The sequence below is a fragment of the Hypanus sabinus genome, chromosome 23 (assembly GCF_030144855.1).
Source record: "Hypanus sabinus isolate sHypSab1 chromosome 23, sHypSab1.hap1, whole genome shotgun sequence".
NCBI classification, from domain to species: Eukaryota; Metazoa; Chordata; class Chondrichthyes; order Myliobatiformes; family Dasyatidae; genus Hypanus; species Hypanus sabinus.
Genome location: NC_082728.1, coordinates 35,613,471 through 35,631,820, shown reverse-complemented (window position 1 = coordinate 35,631,820; position 18,350 = coordinate 35,613,471). Strand labels below are relative to the sequence as shown.

Genomic DNA, 18,350 nt, shown 5'->3' with positions numbered 1-18,350 from the left:
AGATAGGAGGGCTACTGCCTCACAGGTCAAGACTGTGACTCTGGTTCACTCCTGACCTTGGGTGTTTTACTAATTCCACACAGACACAAGTTGGTGGTTTACACCTGTCTCTTCTCACATCTCAAAGTCGTGCCCCTTGTGGGTAGCTGAGTGGGAGTCTGGAGGAAGTTGATATGCAGAATGTGCGCAAATGAGTAACAAAGTTAGTCCAGCTTGATGTTCAGAAGGAACTGTTTCTGTGCTGCACTTCTCTAACACTATAATGGAACTTGTGAGAAATGGGAAATGTAGGATCTTTGAATCTATTCTCTTTCTGCTTTGTAGTCTCTGTTGCACATTTACTATGGCAGGATATTTGGTAGTGTGGAGGAGCAGAGGGATCTGGGCGTACATGTCCACAGATCCTCGAAAGTTGCCTCACAGGTAGATAGGGTAGTTAAGAAAGCTTTCATAAGTCGAGAGATAGAGTTTAAGAGTCGCAGGGTAATGATGCAGCTCTATAAAATTCTGGTTAGGCCACACTTGGAGTACTGTGTCCATTTCTGGTCGCCTCACTATAGGAAGGATGTGGATGCAATGGAAAGGGAGACTTACCAGAATGCCGCCTCATTTAGAGAGTATGCATTGTGATCAGAGATTTAGGGCTTTGGAGAGGAGGAGGACGAGAGGAGACATGATAGAGATGTACAAGATATTAAGAAGAATAGACAGTGTGGACAGCCAGCGACTCTTCCCCAGGGGCATCACTGCTCAGCACAAGAGGACATGGCTTTAAGGTAAGGGGAGGGAAGTTCAAGGGGGATATTAGAGGAAGGTTTTTTACTCAGAGAGTGGTTGGTGCGCGGAATGCACTGCCTGAGTCTGTGGTGGAGGCAGATACACTGGTGAAATTTAAGAGACTACTAGACAGGTATACGGAGGAATTTAAGGGTGGAGGGTTATATGGGAGGCAGGGTTTAAGGGTCGGCACAACATTGTGGGCTGAAGGGCCTGTACTGTGCTGTATTGTTCTATATGTTCATTATGGTAACTAGTCACATGAGTGAGGACATTGGTAAAAGCAAAGGGAATAAGTTACCTTGCTTATTTCGTTGCAGTTTGTAGCTCAGTGGTGGTCGCATCTCTTGCTGATCCTTGAAAACACTCAATGCATTATTGTATTGTAAGGATGCTTTATTTTAAGGATCAAATAATGGGTTCAACTTTTAGATTAAATTATTGGAGTTGTGGGCACATCTTGAAAGTATAACAGTCCATATGGTCGCAGGCAAGTGTTTTGATTTTGGATAAGTTTTGCCGCTACAGGAATGTTACATTCACCTTTGATAGGTCTCCTCGACTTCAGCTTTTTCTACCTGATGTTGTAAAATATATAATAATTTCAACATTTGTTTCAGGGAGTTGAGAAGGCATTTAGGATGCTGGCCTTCACTAGTTACGAAGCTGACTATAAGAGATGGGGCATTATGTTACAGTTCTACAAGTCTTTGTTGAGGCTGCACTTGAAATACTGAATGCAGTTTGTCACCGTTATGGGAAGGATCTGGTTAAACTGAAAAGTCCAAAGACGACTTACAAGAATGTTGCCAAAGACTAAAGAGCCTGAGTTATGGGAAAAGTTGGCCAGAATGGGACTTCATTTCTATAAGGTTGTGCCTAGTTCTCCTGTGCTCTAAGGAATACTTAAAATTACGAGAGCATCATCAAATTTGATGATAATAGTCTTTTCCCCACTAGAGAGCAGAGATCAAGGTTGATCAAGTAAAGATTTAAAAGAGACCTTAGAGACAGGTACAATATCATTTAAGTAGTACTTGGATGGGTACATGGAAGAGCAGGGGCTAAACACAAAAATTGGGATAGGTTGGGTGGGCACAATGGTTAACATGGACTTGTTGGATCGAAGGGCCAATATCCATATAGTACTGCTGAATGACCCAAGTACTGAAATAGTGCCATATTACCCAACTTTCAATTGTTACTGCAGAGAAAAGGGAGGCACGGAATGGGGGCTGGGAACAGACAGAATGATTAAAGAACATTTTAAAAAAATACATCTCCACTAAGTAGTCATATCCATTTCTTAGCCTAATTGTGTTAATCAAATTGAAATAATGCAGTCAGCAAAATATACACACTGGCAGCTGTTTAGTGGAGACCCAAAGCTGCTGTTAAACTAGCTTGCTTCAACAATTAACACTATATCACACATTAATTCCAGTAATTAACTGAACCACAGTGTCCCTGGAATCAACCACATCTTGTCGGAGAGTTAACTGTTCTTGATCTTAGGGGTACGGAAGGCACTGAAGGACTTGTTGCCTGATCACATCTACTGACTCTTGCTGACAAGTAGGTCTTATTGATCTGGACTGAAACCCGAGGAGTGTGCTGAAGGTGGAGTGGTGAGACAAATGGTGCTACTGAATCTCAGCTCCAGGGATCCAAATTCCCATCCTGTCTTCAAAATGTGTGGAACGTCTCCTCCAGTAGGTCCCATTTTCTTCTGTCGCTAAAGATGTGCCTGTGGGTTAATTGGCCACTAATAAAGGGATTTCAATTAATCAGAGTATCAGAAGTAAGGAGAAGGACAGGTCTGTTCACCTGGGAGTTGACACGGGACCCATGGGTTGGATGGTCTGTTGTGCTGGTACAAGATAAAAGGAAGGTGATAAATAATGGGAACACACTTAAGATACAGCAAACAAAGTCTGCAGATGCTGGAAATCCAAAGCAACACACACAAAATGCTGGAGGGAACTTTCCCCTTCATTTCCAGTCCTGATGAAGAGTTTCAGCCTGAGACATTCACTCTTTTCCATAGATGCTGCCTGGTGCCTGGCTGTTGAGTTCTTCCAGCATTGTGTGTGTGTGTGTGTGTGTGTGTGTGTGTGTGTGTGTGTGTGTGTGTGTGTGTGTGTGTGTGTGTGTGTGTGAAGATCACAGCAAGCCAAATGGCTTCCTGTACCATAAATTTCATTGATATTGGTAATTCCAGAAGCCTTCTCAAATGATAAACAGTGCCCTTTGAACTGGCAAGTATCACAGTGTAGAATTTAAGAACTGTGTTCCCAATTCCATCTGAAGCTCATCCAGACTTTTTTTTTGGCTAAAATTCTCAAAACGTTGACACCAACTTTACCTTAGCCTGCTCTTCAGAGTGTTGACCTCACGGTTCATCGCCTCGGCAGTCTCAGTGGTATCATCCAGTTCCCGCTGGAGTTTCCGACGGGCTGCGTTGGCACGGGTCGCTTCTTCTTCTGCCTCTTCCAGCTGCCGTTTCAGTTGTTTCATGCGTGAGTTCGACTTCTCCACCTGGACAGAAAAGAAACTCAGATCTTTTTTGAAGTTGGAATCAGGTTCTGCCTGTAAACTTAACATTAAGCATTCATTTAGTCTTTTCCTACTGCTGAACAACCCAGCAACCCACAAGTTTCTATGGTCCAATCAGTAATGTTTGCAAGTGCAAGTGGATAGGATTTGTTGTTTTACGGGGACAGTTTTAGGATGACAACCTCACGATTAGCAGAACAGTGGTTCATATATCAGGTCCTTCTGAAATACTGTTACTGTGCAGAGCTACAGGCTTGCATTAATCAATTAGGATGCTATGGGGCCCCAAGTCCCACACTTAACATATTAGGAACAGCTTCTTCCCCTCTGGCAGATTTCTGAACAGTCCATGAACACCTCCCTGTTCCTCTTTTGCCTTGTATTTTACATAGTTCATAGTAAATTCTTATGTCCTGCACGAAACTGCTACCACAAAACATTTTACAAAATGCTAGCAATAATAACACTGATTATGACAAATTCTATGCACCATCTAACCATGAGACTGGCAACTGAAGCTTCTGCCTCATTTCCACAAACGCCTCTCCCCTCCTATCCTCCACCCGCACTTCTTATTCCTTTTTTTAAAAAAAAGGTAGAAACAGAAGGTTCAAAAGGTAGCACAAAATTAAAATCTAACCCACAGCAAACATCATTAAGCCAAGGCACCATACACAGGAAACAAAATGAGGGCAATTTTAAACTGTAAAGTACAGAACACTGATCTGATACCTATTCTGCACCTCACTGATGAACCATGGAGCAGATCTTCTGCCAAGATTCAGTAGGAATGCCTTTGTTATTTTAAAACAAAAATCTGAAGAACTTCAATTATTAAAACACAAACTCATTTTAACTAACTTTCCAGCAGCTGATAAATTTTACCAGGCTCAGCTCAGAAGCAGTGTGCTTGAAATATTGGGGAGGGTTTAAACTAATTTGGCAGTGGCAGGGGGATGGGAACTGGAGTGATAGGGCTGAGGATGGGGCAGTTGGAATGCTGTGTGCATGGAGACTGAGGAAGCACAGGCAGATGAGAGGGTAAAATTGCAGTCAGCTGAAGTGTAACGGGTGGGGGGAGGCAAAATCAAAATGGCTGATGAATATAGGACTGATGGGGTTATATTTGAATGCATGCGGTATACAGAATAAAGTAGATTATTTTGCAGCAGTTAGAGATTGGCAGGTATGACATCACAGGCATGACTGAGTTCTGCTGGAAGTTGATCATAGTTGGGAGCTGAACATCTAAGATTGTATCAAAGGACAGGGAGGCAGACAGGATGGGGTGGTTCTGTTGATAAAATATATAGACCTCCATACAAGAGCCAGGAGATGGGACACAAATTGCAATACAAGAAAGAAAATCAAGTCAACTTTTATTGTCATTTTGATCATAACTGCTGGTACAGTACACAGTAAAAATGAGACGTTTTTCAGGACCATGGTGTTACGTGGCATTACAAAAATTAGACTGAACTATGTTAAAAACAACAGAGGAAAAAAATACACACAACTACACTAGACTACAGACCTACCCAGGACTGCATAAAGTGCACAAAACAGCGCAGGCATTACAACAATAAACAGGACAGTAGAGCAAGGTGTCAGTCCAGGCTTCGGGTATTGAGGGGTCTGGTAGCTTGGGGGAAGAAACTGTTATATAGTCTGGTCATGACAGCCCAAATGCTTCAGAGCCTTTTCCCAGATGGCAGGAGGGAGAAGAGTTTGCATGAGGGGTGCTCTTTACGATCTCTACGGAGGAGCCGTCAATGTTCAGCAGGGAGTGGTCGCTCCGTGCCCTCCTGAAGTCAACAACCATCTCTTTGTTTTGTTCACATTAAGAGACAGGTTGTTTGCTCTGCACCAGTCCGTTAGCCGCTGCATCTCCCCTCTGTAAGCTGACTCGACGTTCTTGCTGATGAGACCCACCACGGTCGTGTCATCGACGAACTTGATGATATGGTTCAAGCTGTGTGTTGCAGGACAGTCGTGGGTCAGCAGAATGATCAGCAGTGGACTGAGCATGCAGCCCTGGGGAGCTACCCTGCTCAGTGTGATGGTGTTGGAGACGCTGCTCCCGATCCGGACTGACTGAGGTCTCCCAGTCAGGAAAGCTAGGATCCAGTTGCAGAGGGAGGTGTTCAGGCCCAGTAGGCTCAGCTATCCAACCAGTTTCTGAGGGATGATTGTGTTGAATGCTGAATTGAAGTCTATGAACAGCATCCAAACGTATGTGTCTTGTTTGTCCAGGTGGAGAGTGGAGGCAATGTCGCCATCTGCTGAGCGGTTGGGACAGTACGCAAACTGCAGGGGGTCCAGTGAGGGGGGCAGCAGGGTCTTCATATGCCTCATGAAGAGCCTCTCGAAACACTTCATGATGATGGATGTAAGTGCAACAGGACGGTAGTCATTTAGGCAGGACACTGAAGACTTCTTGGGCACGGGGACGATGGTGGCGGCCTTGAAGCACGTTGGAATGGTGGCGCTCCTCAGGGAGATGTTGAAGATGTCAGTGAGAACATCTGCTAGCTGGTCTGCACATCCTCTGAGCACTCTACCAGGGATGTTTTCTGGTCCAGCAGCCTTCCGTGGGTTGACCCTGCACAGGGTTCTTCTCACGTCGGCCACGGAGAGACACAGCACCTGGTCATTTGTAGGAGGGGTGGACTTCCTCGCGGCCACGTCATTTTCTGCCTCAAGCTGGGTGTAGAAGTTATTCAGCGCATTTGGGAGGGAGGCATCACCTGCACAGTCAGGTGATGTTGTCTTGTAATTGGTGATGTCCTGGATGCCCTTCCACATGCATGTTAACAAAAGGATAATATTATGATAGTCATGGTGTATATTCAATATGCAGGTAGATTGGGAAAACTGAGTTGGTGCCGAATCCCAAGAGATGGAATTTGTTGAATGTCTACGAGATGGCTTTTTAAGAGCAGCTTGTGGTTGAGCCCACTTAGGGAAAGGCAATTCTGGATTGGGTATTGTGTAATGAAACAGATTTTATAAGAAAGTTTATGGTAAAGGAACCCTCTGGAGGCAGCGATCATAAAGTGGTAGGATTCATCTTGCAGTTTGAACATAGTTTTCTCCTTTCACTTGTTCTTCCTTTCTTCTCTTTTCTAAATATACCTCTGATAAATATTATGCCACAAATCTCCACATATATGACTATATGATATATATGTACAATATCTGAAATACATCTTATGGAAATATTTATTTGATGAACTTCAATAAAAAAAGTAAATTACAAAAAAAAGAGAGAAACTAAAGTCAGACATATCAGTATTACAGTAAAGGGAATTAGAGGCTTGGGAGAGGAGATGGCCAAAACTGACTGGAAAGGGACTCTAGCAGTGATGACAGAACAGCAATGGCTGAAGTTTCTGGGAGCAACTCGAATGGCACAGGATAGAAACACCCCAAAGATGAAGTGTTCTAAGGGGACGATGATGCAACTGGGACTGGCAAGGGAAGTCAAAGATAGCACAGAAGCAAATCAAAGGGCATATAATACAGCAAAAATTAATGGGAAGTTTTTAAAAAACAGAAGGCAACTAAACAATGCATGAGAGAAACGTGAAATATGAAAGTAAGCTAGCCAATAATACAAAAGAGGATTTTTTCTCTCACCCCCCCAAACCGAGGCGAGTGTGGATATTGGACTGCTGGAAAATGGTGCTGGAGGAGGTAATGGGGACAAAGAAATGGCGGGCGAACTTTAAGTACCGTGCGTCAGTCTTCACTGTGGAAGACACCAGCAATATGTTAGAACTTCATAACTGTCAACGGGCAGAAATTAATGTGGTTATTACTAAGGATAATGTGCTAGGGATGCTGAAAGGCCTGAGGTAGAGATCACTGTGACTACATCCCAGGGTTTGAAGAGAGGTGGCCGAAGAGGTTGTGGAGCCATTAGTAATGATCTTTCAAGAATCAATAGATTCTGCAATGGTTGAGGACTGGAAAATTGCAGTCCACTCTTTAAGAAGGGAGGGAGGCTGAAGAAAGGAAATTATAGGCCAGTTAGCCCAACTTCAGTGGCTGACAAGATGTTGCAGGCCATTACTAAGGGTGAGGTTCGGGGTGATTTGATGTACATGAAAAAATAAGCCGAAGTCAGCATGTTTTTCTAAAGGGAATTTGTGCCAAACAAATCTGTTAGAATTCTTTGAGGAAATAACGGAGGACAGACAAGGGAGAGTGAGTGAATATTGTTCTCTTGGATTTTCAGGAGGCCTTTGACAAGATGCCACACATGAGGCTGCTTAACAAGATAAGAGCCTATGGCATTACAGGAAAGATACTAGCGTGGATAGAAGATTGGCTGATTGGCAGGAGGCAAAGAGTCGGAATAAAGGGGCCCTTTCTGATTGGCTGCCAGTGCGTAGTGGTGTTCCACTGGCTCAATGTTGGGACCACTTGTTTTCTGGTTATATGTCAATGATTCAGATGACAGAACTGATCGCTTTGTGGCCAAGTTTGCAAATGATATGAAAAAAAATGGAAGGGCAGGTAGTGTTGAGGAAGCAGGGTATCTACAGGAAAATAAAAGTGGCTGATGGAATATAGTGTAGGAAAGTGTTTGGTCACCCACTTTGTTAAGGAACAAAGGTGAAGACTGTTTTCCAAATGGGAGAAAATGCAGAATTCAGTGATGCAAAGCGACTTGGGGAGACCTCATGCAGAATTCATTAAAGGTTGATCTCCAGTTTGAGCTTCTGGTAAGAAAGAAAAATGCAATGTTAGCAAGGACTAGAATACAAGAACAAGGATGTGATGCTTGGGCTTTATAAAGCATTGGCCAGATTAGGCCCTTTCTCTGAGAGATGTGTTGCCATTAGAGACGGTTCAGAGGAGACTCAAGAGAATGAGTCCCGGAGTGAAAGCGTAACATACAAGGAGCATTTAATGACTCTGGGTCTGTACTCAGAGTTTGGAAGAATGAGGTGGGATCTCATTGAATCCTATTGAATATTGAAAGGCTTAGATAGAGCCAATGTGGTGAGGATATTTCCTGGTGGCTGAGTCTAGGACCAGAGGGCACAGCCTCAGAATAGAGAGGTATCCATTTACAACAAATATCAGGAGGAATTCCTTTAATCAGAAGGTAGCGACTTTGTGGAATCCATTGCCACAGATGGCTGTGGAAGCCAAGTTATTGGGTATATTTAAAGCGGAGATTGACAGGTTCTTGATTAGTCAGGAGGGCAAAGGTTATGTGGAGTGCGCAAGAAAATGGGGTTGAAAGGGATAATAAATCAGCTATGATGGAATGGCACAGTAGACGATGGGCTCAGTGGCCCAACTCTGCTCATTTCTTTTATAGTCTTACAGTCTTCAGAGCCAAATGAATGGCAGATACACACAAATACATGGGCCAATTCCAGATACAGTCCATTTTCATATGAGCACGTGTTTTAACAATTGAATGTTTCTACCATTTAAAAAAAATAGATTTACATATGGAACATATTCAAATACCACTGACAGATGGGCAAGCTGGGGGGAGACTATCACTACTGTAAAAGGCATTCTGACTTGTCAAAAACTGTCATTAATACAGCATAGAAACACCGCCAGTGTCCACCATGCTGATGCCAACGAGAAATCTTCCAATTACAATAATGCTACATTGCACCCATTTTATTCCTATCAATTGCTTTTGAAGGACACTTGGTTTAGAGGGACATTCTGATCAGTATGGACCTGTGTCCATATTGTAGTATTCTGACAGATTCTACCACTTACTTCTCCATTTGGGCCTTTTAATGTGGCCAGTTAACCCTCCAACTATTAGTGGAAGAATATTATACTGAGAAGAGCTGGTAGCTGAGGCAATACCTGTTCCTTGTACTGATCAGCATGTCGACGTTCATCTTCGACCTGCATGTACACTTCCTTCAGTTTCTTCTCTGTGCGGCGTACCAACTTGTTGGCTGTTGCTCGCTCCCTGCAAATAAAAGAGTCACCAATTTAAAAGCAAAAGTCAAAACAAATCTACTGGCACAAAAACTGGCAATGCTCAGGGAAATGAATAAGTAGCAGCTCCAATGAGTGCTGACACTATAAACGAAAGCACAAAGAATATAGTTGTCCTATCTAAACAAATTGCATTCCAATGGATGAACTGATGAAGGAAATTAGCTCAGCAGATTTTTTTGGGCATTGAGGCGAGTCTCTTTTGACTAACTAAATTAAAATCCTTATGATTTCTTTTCACTAGATTCGGAGTATCAAATTTCACAACCTTCAGTTCAAATGCTAAATACACAGTTGTTTGGAAATACTGTGCTATTACAAATGCAGAGAAAATATTCATAAACTTCCAGTGCCTCCAACTTTTCTGAATATCAACACATTAATGAATTTCATATTTCAGACTAGAATGAACTGAATAGATTTAATAGATTAATCCATTTCCCATTGTCCCCAGCTACATATACATCCCTTAACACCAGTTCCTATGAAACATGCAATTTTCTGTGGGGTTAGCCACCTGTGCATAAAAGAAAGATCCCCCGTCACATTTTAATTTGTATTGTAAAAATTAAATGCCAGTTGGTCAAAAAAAAATCAAACTTCTACCACTCTGAACTACTATAACCATGAAACATCTATTCCCTGATGACTTCCCTGCTTCACCACTAATGGTTTGAATATAGAGTGCCACTAATGATGAAATGTAAACAAAGCTACCATAAGCAAAGCACCAGGTTTAAATTTTTTTTTAACTAAAATTAGAGCCAGATTCATATAGCACAGAAACATACTGCAGCCCACTGAGTCGTTCAAAACTCGAATCACCCACTTATACTAAACCCATATTAACATCAGCTCCAGGCGGAAACCTATGAACTCCACACCAACAGCTTTAGAAGCCAGGATAAACACAGGTTGCCGGTACTACAAGGCAGTGGCTCTGAACTATCCCATCGTACTGTGTCACTACAGCACAGAAACAGGCCCATCAGCCTGAATCGCCCACACAAACAAGATACTCATCTATGCTAATCCCATTTTCCCACATTTATCCCATCTTTCTCTATTCCTTTCTAACCCACGTCCCTGTCCAAATGCTTTTTTTTTAAAAAAAACGCTGATTGTATCTGCCTCCACTTCTTCTGGCAGTTTGTTCTAAATATCCCCCACCCTCTGTGTGGAAAACCTAGTCTCTCAGATCTTCCTTCAATATTGCCGCTCTCATCTTAAACCCATGTCTTCTAGCTTGTGACTCCCTTATCCTTGGAGAAAGACTGTACAGCCTTCATGACTTTATGAACTTCTACAAGATCACTCCACAGTCAAGCAAGAACAATCCCAATCTACCAAATCTCACTTTGTAACTAAAGCCCTGCATTGTCAGCCTCCTGCTGAATCCCTTTGGCATGCTTTCGAGCACTGCCAAAATGCTATCATCTCCATTTTGTCATCCAGTACAATAATCACAATCCAACTCTGAAAACATGCCAATTATTACTCGTGGCCCAAAAAAGCACCCCCCCCCACCCCAATTTCTGGAATAAAGGAAACTGCTTCTCTTCTCCACTTCACAAGCTGGCAGTTTGAGTTGGGGCCCCAGTTGTCAAATGCACTTCAGAACTGAAATACAGACCTCTGGGAGATTAAAAAATATACCCAAGGATTATTTTTGCACATTAGTTAAACTCAAGCAGCCACTTTAATTTTCTGGTGTTTGGTGGACTATTCACTGCATCACTAAACTGTCAAGTGAGACTCCATGGAACCATACATCTACCGCTTTTGTTAAATTGAATAGCCATTTTACTTTGCTTCCTGTTCAAGCTGCTCCTCCAGCTGTGTTATCTTAGCTTCCAGTGCTGAAATTGTTGACTTGAATTTGGACTTGACCGATCCCTCCAGCTCTTGAAGCTTGGCTTTTAGCTCCTTATTCTGGCGCTCAAGTTGTTGCCGTGCGTTTTCGCTCTTCTGACCGGCACTGCGCTCGCTCGCAAGTTCTGAATTCAGAGTTTCGACCTGCCACAAAAAAGTCACACCACAGCAAATAGATTATGTGTCAGAAATGTAAGATTTTGTCTTTCATAAGTGTCATAATTGCCAAGTTTCCCTTTGGCAAAAGATTCACAATTGCCAAGTCTTTGGCTTGAATGTTAGCAATGATCCAGCAAAGTGATGTTGTGCTGGCCAAGTTGACTCTTGGCAAGCGATACAACCTCCTTAAATCTTACAAGTTGCATTGAAATAAGTTTGGAGAAAGGAAGCAAACAGACTAAATTTTATCGCGAGCAAATAACTAAATGTTATCTGAAGTGCATAAAATTGAATGTCCACTGCTGTAAATTATTTTTCATGTTTGAACTCTGAATAACCTTCCTTTTACTTCCAACAACTGTTCACTATCTGTATGGTCTATGTTACAATATCCTGCTGGCTTGCAGAACCTTGATAAGCTAAATATATCAAAGTGAAGCTGAATGTTTTGACTTAGCAAAAGAATGCTGTGGCCAGCTGAAATCGGAAGATAACGGATGGCATGGAATAAGATCAACACAGAGCCAACTTAACTCACTTAAATTCAAAAATAATTTCGTGGTGACCTGAAGGAAGATTCTGATAGCAGTTCACCAGTCAAAATCCCCTTCTAATCAGATTTCCACAAAATACTCAGGCCAAATGTGAGAAAGAGCTGGGCAAATGAGATTTTGGTTTCCAAGGTGGGATGACTTCTCAAAGCTCAAAGTTAATTTATTATCAAAGTAGCTATATGTCACCATAAACAACCTTGAGATTAATGTTCTCTTGGGCATTCACAGTAAATACAAGCACAATAGAATTATTGGAAGACTACACCCAAAAGGATGGACAATGTTCCAAGACAATAAACTCTGCAATTACAAAATAATAAAAACAAATACACAAGCAATACATATCAGGAACACGAGTTGATGAGTTCTTGAAAGCTGAATCAACGGGATTCTAATTCTCATGTTGTCTTTTGGTATATACAGTATCCAAAATAAATAATTATATACGTAATAATTTGAAAATTTTTTTCACTCGTATTTTTTGACATCTGTATGATTTTTTTTTGCATGTGAGGTGTACTTGAAATTTTTCTGTGAATGGGTTCCGTGGTTTTCTTTGTTTCATGGCTGTGTGGGGAAGATGAATCTCAGGGTTGTACCCTGCAGACATACCTCGATAATAAATGTACTTTAAATTTTGAGTTATTGCTCCAGGGCATTTTGAAAGCAACCAGTTCATTCACCAGAAAGTGGGTGATAGCCACCTTCAACCAGGGCACCTGGGCTGCTTCAAGCAGAAATTGGCAACTACCATTCCACCAAAAGCCGCTGAAAAACTGTGCAGCTGCTTAAAAACGGAGCAAAATTGCTAGTATTTCACTTCACCCTTTCTAGAAATTACGAACATTTAATTGCATTCAGGACCAAGCAGGTATAGGGAAAAGCACAAATGGGTTGGAACTGTCTAGCATGCAAACCGCATTTCAATCTATTGGCTCAGTGCCTATATTCAAGTATGATTTCTGAAGTAAATGACATCAAAGACTAAAGGGAATGACAACAGAATATTTCCAGAGGCAAGCTATATAACTAACTTTAATCAACCAATGTCAAACCTGCATTGTGGTCTTTCGGAATCTATCGTTCAGAAGCTCTGTATTGCTCTGTTCTTCTTCAAGCTCTTCCTCTAACTGGACAATACGAGCCTCCAGACGGCGCTTCTCATCCAGCAAAGCAGACCTGCAGAACCACGACGGGCAAGTTTACGCTAGAATTCAATTTCTCGCACATCTAAGACACCAATTTGGTTTAAATGGATTTTAAGTTTCAAATGTGGTCCTAGGGCTCAGAAACTGTGACTGGCTGTGGACTTGAATGTTCTATTTTGAAGATAAAGCTACTCAAAATTAGATAAAAACAAAATGTTGGCGGAACTCAGCAGGCCACACAGCATCTATGGGAGGAGGTAGTGACGACATAGTGAATTTGATTTCAGGCTAAGCAATTATTTAACCAGGTTCCAATACGCTGATACACTGACCAAGTGAGCAATACTTGGGTAAATTATCTAATTTCCACGTTATCAGATTAGACACCGTAGAATATGGATTATACAAAAAAATACAAAGCCAACTAACCCATCACTCACTGCACATTCTTTATATTTTAAGTAAAGCAAACACAAACACTAAACTGGAAAATCACTGCAAGGAAGAGGAATTGTACAATCCAGATTTTGTGCTTTTAAACGTAAAGGCAACTCACAATTCTGAAATTTACTGGTAGCTAGGGCATTTGCAGCAATTAGATCCTGCCAAATGTACAAGTATATATTTTCTTACAAAAATAATTACGGTTGCCGCGTTTGACTGAGAGACAGGTTGATTGATCGACAAGGCTGAGGAAAATAAGCACCAATGTCCATCAGTAACCGCAAGAAATGCTGTGCTTACATACAGCTTTCCCGCACACCTCCTGCTCCCACCTTTTCTAGTGCGCTTCCATGCAACTTGAATGAGATAGTTACGGGCTCAGAATTTCTATGTTGGAATACTGTTTCACAGTAAGTCCTGTTGTTTCCAATGAAAAGACCAAATCAGAAGTCTAGTCATCTACAAAAGACATGATATTTGGGAAGCAGTACTGGTATCTGGAACTAAATAGAGGACAGCAACATTCTAGGAGGAAAATAAAGGCTTTGGACAAGCAAAATAACCAAATATCCTGCAATGTCCAAATGCTACTTGTGTTATACTAAGCAGAGTACCCCAGTTTTAGTGATAAACCTGCAGAGGGAAATTAAATAAAATATTAACGTTACAACTAAAAGTCAATCTTGAAATCAGCTACTACTTTGAGCTTTACTCAATAGATGCTCGCAAACCCCTGAGAAAAATCAAAGCTTGGACCAGCTTGGCTCCCTTTATAAGCATCTTGCAGCTGGGTATGTTCAGGCAATTGCAAACTCTGGAGATATTCAACCCAGACTTTCTTGCTGTTGACACATGAACTACATTTAATTTAAGTCGCAGTAAATCAATTGCTCTATGTAAAGCAGTTTATATTAAGAACTGGGGTAATGGGCCAATGTTACACTTCCTTACTTTCCAGATGTGCTGTTTGCAATTTCATCTCCCAGCTCATCACGTTCCTGCTCTGCATGGCGACGTGCTCGCTCCGAAGCAGCCAGCTCCTGCAAAACAGTGCTAAGTTCAGCTCCACGCAAGGCTCAAAGACAATAAAGCAATGATCTCCAGCGACACTAGACATATCATACAGCAACCAACTAAAAATTAACAGCTCTTGTGAGCAAATCAGTATTGCAATAAATTTCCTTAAATGCACATCAAGCTTTAAAGCGATTAATGTGTTCCATCAGTTGGGATCCTGCCTTAAGTGGCTCCATTCACTTATCTTGGTTCCATATATCCAGAGTGTGTGGCATGTAGCCAGGTGGTTAAGGCTTTGGACTAGCGATCTGAAGGTTGTGAGTTCGAGCCCCACCCGAAGCAGTGTGTTGTATCCTTGAGCGAGGTACTTAACCACACATTGCTCCAGTCTACCCAGCTGAAAATGGGTACCCGCAAAATGCAGGGGGTTAACCTCGCGATAGACCGGTGCACTATCCAAGAGGCTCTTAAAAGACCATATTGTATCTGCTTCCACCACCGCCACCAGTAGATTCCACGCACCCTCCACTCTGGGGGAAAAAAAATTTCCTCTGACATCCCCTCAGTACCCATTTCCAAGCACCTTAAAACTATGCCCCCTTGTGTTAGCCATTTCAGCCCTGGGAATAAGCCTCTGGCTATCCACATAATCAATGTCCTTCATCAGCTTGTACATCTCTATCAGGTCACCTCACATCCTCCATCACTCCAAGGAGAAAAGGCCAAGTACACTCAACCTATTCTCATAAGATACACCCTGCAACCCAGACAACACCCATGTAAGTCTCCTCTGCATTCTGTCTATAGTATCCACATCTTTCTTGTAGTGAAGCAACCAGAACTGAACACAGTACTCCAGTGGGGAGTGACTAAGGGCTTATACAGCTGTACATTACCTCTCGGCTCTTGAACTCAGTCCCACGGCTGACGAAAGCTAACACACCATATGCCTTCTTAATAAAGACAACCTGTGGAAGCAGCTTTGAGTGTCCTATTGACACGGAGCCCAAGATCTCTCAGATCCTCCACTCTGCCAAGAAACTTACCATTTATATTCTATTGTCTTCAAATTGGACCTACCAAAATGAACCACTTCACACTTACCTGGGTTGGTCCATCTGCCACCTCAGCCCAGTTCTGCATCCCGCTGTAACCTCCAACAACCCTCCAGGATATCCACAACACCCCCAACCTTCGTGTCATCAGCAAACTTACTAACCCACCCTTCTACTTTTTGTGATTTTTTTTATAAATGACCTGGACAAAAGAGTAGGGGTCCCAGAACAGATCTCCGGGAACACCACTGGTCACTGACCTCCATGCAGAGTACGAACCAACCGACTTCCATGCAGATATTAAGTTATTAGTCACTGAATTTTAAAGGCTGCTGCTATGGATTTGGTTTGGGTCATACTGTTTTACAAGATTTTTAAAAAAGGAACAGTTTATTGATCATAATTTAATCAGCTATATCTCACTATAGTTTGCCCTGTTACAAGTCCAACACAGACAGCTTCATCTCATTTCACTAGCTCTTAGTTTATTTCCAAAATCTTGCAGTTAGATAAACAATTCTGTTTATGTGGTTGCCCCAGATTGGTAATTTCTCTTCTCAAACTTGCATTATCTGCACTAATAAGTGTGATATTTCTCCTTGGCCTGGTTGACGTCCAAGTAAGTGAAAGTACTGTGACAAACCTCATGAAGCTGCAGAATTTCTGCTTCTAGACTCTTCAGCTTCTTTTCATTCTCCTTTGACTGTGCAAAGATCTCATCTCTGGAAACACGAGCCTCTTCTAGCTCACGCTGGTAATCTTTCATCTGTGCCTGAAAAAGGTGTGAATTTGTTTAAATCTTCCTTCAAGTTCATCTGACAATGAACTATGCATAACTTTAGTGCAATTTACTGTCTATGAACTATACAATCATTACTATGTATTATAAACTGCATTCTGTAGTGGTGGAAAATCTTTAACTTCATTAACAGCCGGGATCTCTTCCTTTGCAGAAGTAAACTATAATTGTGGAAGTTTAAAGTGACTTACTTGAAGTCTTCGGAGTTGTTTAATTGCCTCTTCACGACTTTTATTTGCTGCCTCAATTTGTGCTTCCAGATCCTTCAAATCCATCTCCAGCTTCTTCCTTGCAGACACTGCTTGTGCCCGCTGTTTCCGTTCATCCTCCAGCTCTGCTTCAAGCTCACGAACCTATAGCAAGCAATAATGACATTAGTGAATTGCAAATGCCTCGCTCCAAGCATCACTAACTCCAACCTCATAGTAAACTGACCATCTACAAAGTCCAGGTCTAATGCTGTTTATTCTAGTGCTACTTCAATGCTGAAAGGTTCAAAGGTAAAACCACATTTGTTCCTAATTTCACTATTACAATTCTGTCCTATTTATCAACAGGAGCAAGGTCTTAATTGGAATGATTAGAACATTAGTGTTAAATGGCCTAATGACAAACCACTTGAACAGTTGAACTAAAATGTGCAGTTCCAAGATAATTCTTGCCAGTTTTCTCCAATATCTGCTAGAGTAATCATAATGTGGAGCAAAAAGGGAGTTCACTATGAACATAACTATAATGGGGACTTTGTTCCAGCCACCAAAAACTAATCATTCACTCTGCCAAAGACTGTCAATCTTCGTGCCACTAACAATGGATTGGTTCAGATGCAGATTCAGTTGTTACAATTCTCACAAAGCACCTGCACTCCACATGCTGTCACATTCAGCTGAAAGCTATTAAAGGTATTTAATTTAGGCCTTGTGAAATGGCCTATGCCCCAAATCCCCAGCTTAATGCTTGGCCCTTTGTTTCAAGTGTCTGGTATTGACAGCTGAGTTAAATATAAACTGAAGGGCTCCCCCCACAACACCCTACCCCCCGCAATGGATACTTACAACCCAAATTTATGAATACTCTATAATTAACTTAAGCTCTCCAGAAACCCAGCAAGACCAAATAACTGAATCGTGGTAAATAACTCAATAGCTATTAAATTGCACATTAATTAGACTGGAATCCCAAAACTCAGGTAACCATTTAGCTCATCTGAAATTACCCATCAATGGTTAAAGAAATTATTGAGAACAGCACATTCCAACATTGTTGACCATGTCAAAATATTTAAGATCAAAGGCTCCACCTGAAGCAGATCGAAGCATCTGATGATTTAGGAACATCCACAAAAAGTGGAGAATGGGCTTCCGAAGTGAACTAGTACAGACTATAGACTGATGCACAAGGCAAATTAATAATTGATAAGCACTCAATTCTACCTTTAGTCCTAGCCAGAGGTCAGGAAGTTGAAGCCACTTGTATGTAAATGACTTCTAGCAAAAAGCTGGATGTTCTTCCCCTACAAAGTTATATACAAATGAAAATGTCAACCGAGAACCTGGTGAAACTAGTTGCAGGAGAGCCTTCTGCCACTTACGCTAATTTAATATTGTGGCACAGTGCTTACTAGAACTGCTGATGTTCTACAACTCGATTCGGAGTTTTGTCAACTAATGCTTCATTTACTTCCGCAAGTGATTTTGTATTAGTGAACAGGATATTGATGAGGAAGACACCTTCTGATAAAGAACTTACCTGTTTAACTAACATTCTCTTTTTCTCTTCATTCTGTTCATCCCGGGCCTGCAGGTCTCGCTCAAACTGTGCCTTCATGGCCTGCATATTGACCTCCAAACGAAGTTTGGCATCTTCAGTAGCCTGCAGCTCGTCCTCCAACTCCTCAAGCTGAGTCCTCATCTCCTCCACTTGTTGTTCCAAGGCCCGCTTGGATTTCTCAAGTTCATGCACCTTCCCAAATAAAAGACCA

The 18,350-nt window shown here is 41.8% G+C and overlaps 1 protein-coding gene across 8 annotated transcripts in view; it reads right to left on the bottom strand.

Moving 5' to 3' along the window:
• The window catches only part of LOC132380127 (myosin-10), a 171,915-nt gene that overhangs the window by 3,760 nt on the left and 149,805 nt on the right, over window positions 1-18,350 (bottom strand). For 4 of the 8 annotated variants that reach the window (XM_059948721.1, XM_059948722.1, XM_059948723.1 and 1 more), the window contains 8 exons: window positions 18,119-18,331; window positions 16,561-16,722; window positions 16,214-16,342; window positions 14,450-14,538; window positions 12,962-13,085; window positions 11,129-11,337; window positions 9,184-9,292; window positions 3,143-3,315 (listed from right to left, as the gene is read on the bottom strand). In XM_059948721.1, coding sequence (XP_059804704.1) covers window positions 3,143-3,315; window positions 9,184-9,292; window positions 11,129-11,337; window positions 12,962-13,085; window positions 14,450-14,538; window positions 16,214-16,342; window positions 16,561-16,722; window positions 18,119-18,331 — 1,208 coding nt within the window. The other 4 variants (XM_059948727.1, XM_059948728.1, XM_059948724.1 and 1 more) reach the window with 4 other exon arrangements.